Source organism: Populus euphratica, unplaced genomic scaffold, assembly GCF_000495115.2.
Source record: "Populus euphratica unplaced genomic scaffold, PopEup_1.0 scaffold1603.1, whole genome shotgun sequence".
Lineage (NCBI taxonomy): Eukaryota > Viridiplantae > Streptophyta > Magnoliopsida > Malpighiales > Salicaceae > Populus > Populus euphratica.
The window spans coordinates 18,371-23,711 of NW_011501444.1; the positions used below are offsets into that span (position 1 = coordinate 18,371).

The following is a 5,341-nucleotide window of genomic DNA, read 5'->3' on the forward strand; positions in this document are numbered from 1 at the left end:
AGAAAGAAAGAGAGAGAGAGATATAGTGTAAAAGAAGAAGTAATAATGATGTTAAATGCTAATAGAAAAACTAAAAAGAATAATCATATTTTTTAATTTTTATTCTCCGTATTGACGGAAGTGCTAATGAAAAAAAGTTAATAAAAAAAATGTACTTTTTCTGTGATATTTTGGGCTATATCAAGAACTCCATAAACTTCACGAATGAAATTGAAATTCATACTTATTTTGTATTATTATCAATGACAGACAAGACATTGGAATACGAATGATAGATATGGGGTAGGATTGAACGAAACCAAAACTTTTAGGTGAAAATGAGACATCTATAAACAACAAGGGACAAATTAAAATTTATAAAAAAAATAAAGGGTCCCGAGATTATATAGTATTATTATTATTATTGGTATCTGGAGATAGATGGATACCTCAACCTCATTCATGTGGAAGCATCTTCATGGTACGAACACGGCCAGACAAGGGAGGGTCAGGCAGCACGAAAGAGAAGAGCAACAGAGAGATTTTTTATACAAACTAGAGTGTTCGCAGAGCAGAGCGGAGGACAGTTCTTTCCCTAATGGCATGCAGCAGTAGCAGTTGAATAAATCCTCCTCTATTATTATTTTCTTTTTGTTTGTTGGATTCCTTCATCTTGCTGTCTGTCAATCAATCAGTCAGTGCTGTAGATGGCAGTTGTTGTTGGGTTGCTTCCATCCTTCCGCTCACTTGGCTTCCCATCTTCTCTGCTAACCTCCTTTGCCTCCTCCAACTCCATCTCTCTCCAACCTCTCCTCTCTCATCAGCACATTAGTTTTTCAGATATAAGAATTTATCCTCTCTTATATTCCTCTGCTGCTACTGCTACTGCTTCTCGCTTTTCTTTTTCTCGCAGGAAACAGTTGCTCTCTTTAAAGGTACAAACTTTTATCCCAGTTCTCTATTCTTCTTCTAGTGTTTTCAGTAGAATTTAAGTCAATTTACGAGGAACTTTTTATTAAAAAAAATTCTATATTAAAAAAATTCAACTGTATTAAGGAGAGAATCTATGCAAATTAAACTGTATTTATTAGGTGTTTCTATTTGAAGTTCTTAATGGTGGGTTTGTTGGGAATTTGTGTTTTAATTGACTTTGCCCGTGATAAATTTAATCCCGGGATTGCCATATCACCTGCCTTCTGGGTCCTTAGAGTACATCATGGTGTGGGGTTTTTCTTCCAAAAGAAGTTCATCAAGAATTGTCTGCGACCGAAACTATTTTTCTTTTTTATTTCATTCGAATCTGGTTGATTTCCCCATCAGGCAATTCAATTATTCATTTTGTTTCAATAATTTGTTTCAGGTACATGCAACAGTTGCTGAAACTGACCAACCGCAATGGTGGGAGAAGAATGCTGGACCAAATATGATTGACATTCATTCCACAGAAGAATTTTTGCGTGCTTTAAGTGAAGCTGGAGATAGATTAGTAATTGTTGAATTTTATGGAACTTGGTGTGCTTCTTGTCGAGCGTTATTTCCCAAGGTAATTCTTCTCTTTATTTGACAATTGATTCCTAAACTTGCTTGTCGTTAAGAGTACCCTAGATACCAACCTCTTAAAGTTTTGAGGATTCAGTGCTGTCCTGTTGAGCAAACTTCAAAATGTAGAGTTTCATGATGATATCCCATTAAAAAATGTCATTTCGGTTTCTAAAAATAAATAAATAAATTTTTTAAAAAACTTGTGCTTATATAGCCCATTAAATAAAATATCCAACAATAACTAAATCAAATCCAATAAATAAACTTAAATAAAATCCAATAAGACTAGGGTTGGGCTATTCTCTATGATCTTACATGTTTTGGTTATCTCCATCAAATTATGAAGCTGCAAAAGTTAATGTTAGAGTTTGATAGTTCATATATTAATTTTAAAACAGAATCATAGTAGTACTCGATACCATCGACTCTTCTTTAACATATATTTATTGCTAAGGTTGGTACTGTATGTAAATTATTGATTTATATGGAAAGATCAATACTTTTTTTTTTTTTTTAATGAACATGGATGGATGAAACATCGTTTCACAAAGCCTATTCATCAAGAAGAATGGAGGAATTGGTTTCTGAACTGTTTGTAGAATTTTTTTTGGTGTAGCTTAATGATTTTTTTCTTGTGATGGATCCACAGCTCTGCAGGACAGCTGAAGAACATCCTGAAATTTTATTCCTGAAAGTCAATTTTGATGAAAACAAGCCTATGTGCAGAAGTTTGAATGTTAAGGTGCTTCCTTATTTCCACTTCTATCGAGGAGCCCATGGACAACTTGAATCCTTTTCATGTTCACTAGCTAAGGTTAGTGCTTCATCTCTTTCCTTTTTATTTTTACTTTATATTTTGGATTTTTTGAGCACTGGATGTATGTCTTTATTCACCAACACTAATGCTCAACTGTTGAAGCAACAGTTCCCAATGAGTTGACTTGTATGTGATAAAATATGAAGCTAGTGACAAGGTTTTTCTTATTAATGTTGTGGGAGGTGAAGAAAAGAAAACTAATAGAGAAACTATGAAGTTCGCCCTTTTATCTTGTCTAGGCACATGATAAGAGTGTGCATTTTGAAGAGTTGGGTGCAATATAAAATCTGATTCATTTATTGTATCAAACAACTTTACAGAGAGCGAAAGCTCGAAGCTGGTGTGGAAGAGCGTAGTATAACCTCACATGGAGGGGCTAATCAATAAGGAATTCTCTGACTGCTTGAGATTCAGTTCATCTGTTACATTGCGGATCATTTAGTAGATAACCATCCGTACTAAATAACTTGAGTTGAAATGCAGTTAGTGTAAATGATTAATTTTCTTGTTCTACTGATATTGATTATTTGTTACACCTTGTTCGCAAAACCATCTGCAGTTTCAAAAAATAAAAGATGCTATTGAAATGCACAACACAGCCCGTTGCAGCATAGGTCCACCAAAGGCAGTTGGAGAGCTTACTCTCGAATCTATATCAGCTCCACAGTACAAGACAGCAGGATCTACACAAACATAAAACTCTTAAGCCAAGGATCTGTCTGTATATTTGCAAAGGTGCTTCATGGTGAGCAATCCGCTGTCATTGTGTATATTCAGACTGTTCTTTGTAAGAGAATAGCAGGCGGAAGTTGCCGTCGTTCTTGCATTCCATTCTTGTGAATGTCATATTTTGTTTATGAATATTCGTGCATGTTTGCTTTAGGTAAACTTGTGAATGTCAGCAAACTCTTGTGCAAAATTCAATCCAGATACCAGAAATATTATTGATGATGAACTAATCCTACAGCGTGAACTATGAAACGAACTCTTGAGAGCTCAAGCGATTTTCAAGGTGCGATTGGAATTGTGTTGCAGGTGTTTTCAAAAGTTTTTCTTTTTAAATATGATAAAATATTTTTTTTTATTATTAACATATTAAAATTATTGAAAAATACTAAAAATAAATATAGTAGTATTATAGATATGATTGAAGAAGAATAAAACCCATGCAAGATATGTTGGTTTGGTTTGTGATAAAGGTAATGGCCCTACTAGTAGTGTTATAGACCATAGACATTCAAATTTTCAATGGGATTTGGATTTTAGAAGGTCTTTCGAGAGTTTTGTTTTTATTTTTTTCAGGTGTGTCATTAGCTTAGCTGGAAAGCAATTTTACAATAAAGGCTAAGTATACCACATTAAATAAGACAAGAAGAAATCTTTACAACTAAAAGGTTTAGTTAGTAATTGTGGTTTGTCACAATTGTTGATCATTGTGTACTGTAATAACGTATTTATTTGGCTAAAAATAGGATCTTTTATGAAAGGACCAGCATTGGTGTTAGAAGTCATTGCATTCTTAGATATCATTTCTCATAGTGACATATTAATGAAGAAGATTGCTATGACTGAGAATCTTGTAATAAATATATTATTAAAGTCCATTCCTATAGTCAAGTTTAAACATTGTTTTGACTTGTATAATATATGAGAAGATTCATAGCAGTTAATGGGAAGAAGGAGCTAATTGGTAGGAGGTTCATGTTTTGAAAAGTTGGCTCATTTTAAATCAAGATGGAATTTTGTTGGGTTCTTACTAAATTGTAGTGGAAAAGCCAAACCTTTTTGGTTGTAGTGGAAAAGCAATGTATTAAACAAAAAAATCCTTACAAAAACATATTTAAATAAGTTAGTGGAAAAGCCAAAAGTCTTATACCATATCAAAATAAAAAGGTTTTCATAGTACATATAAGATTAAAAAAAAATGAATGCTTATTCTCTACTTTTTTGTGCAAAGAGAGAAGAAAGGTTTAGAGTAATTCCTCTTGCATGGATGACATAGCTTTGTACAAAAAAAAAATAATATGATTTATATTTTTATATTTTATATCAAGCTAGAACATAAATAGTGAAAGAAAGTGAGATTGGGTTATTTGGAACTTTAGGTTGAGAAAAGAATTTTGTGTAACTTTTTTATAATAACCAGTTTTTTTATAGTGAATTTTTTTTATTATCTCTCTTGAGAAGTAGCTCTAAATTTCTAAAAGATGTAAATTCTTTGTATGTTTTTATGTTATTGATTTTTATTTAGGTTTTATATTTCTCCATTTGCCAATTGTTTCTTAGATTATGGGATTATTTCATTAACAATCCTTATTATTAAAATATCATTATTCTACCACCAATTTGAATGTATGTGTGTGTTTCTCTTTATATGGGTTTAGATTACACTAAATAGGAGCCATTTTATTGAAGCTTGGCTATTATTGTTGTAGTATTATTATTTACATCTTGTCTTTAGTCTAACTAGAATGATGTAAATCTCGAGGCTAATAACCTTTTAACCCATAAACAAGATAGAATACAACAAAAAAACACTAAAATTAGATTGATAGAAAACTTATTCCAGTAATTATCTAAACTAAAAAATCAAAATTATTGGATGAAAGACTCTAACCATTGGATTATAACGAATCAATAATTAGAAGTATAAGGAAAAATATCACAAAGAAAAGTAATCTTTGTTAAGTCTTAAAGAGTTCAATAAAAAACCAAAAGGATGAATAACTGAATAGTATTTAATAGTACATTCTCATTAAGGCTTTATTCTTTAATTTAAGCATGTTTTATAATAATAAGTATGATAATATAAAATAACTTTAATTTATGGTAAATTCTCATTCTAAATACAAGCATATCTCATAATTTAAAGGAATAAATTATGTGATTAACTATTGAAAGTAAAAGAACAAAGAAAATACTAAGTTTAGAAAAGAGATGTTGATTAAATTAAAAATAATACACTATTCAGTTATTAGGTTATATCTGGAGCTATAGATCTTG

The 5,341-nt window shown here is 31.4% G+C and overlaps 1 protein-coding gene across 1 annotated transcript; it reads left to right on the forward strand.

Annotated features, from left to right (window-relative positions):
• Nucleotides 1-413: 413 nt before the first annotated feature.
• Nucleotides 414-3,297, forward strand: LOC105117900 (thioredoxin-like 2, chloroplastic). The gene is made up of 4 exons (XM_011015705.1): nucleotides 414-914; nucleotides 1,340-1,522; nucleotides 2,171-2,335; nucleotides 2,898-3,297. The coding sequence occupies exons 1-4, from the start codon at nucleotides 687-689 to the stop codon at nucleotides 3,033-3,035; spliced, it is 714 nt and encodes a 237-aa protein (XP_011014007.1). The 5' UTR covers nucleotides 414-686; the 3' UTR covers nucleotides 3,036-3,297.
• The last annotated feature ends 2,044 nt before the right edge of the window (nucleotides 3,298-5,341 follow it).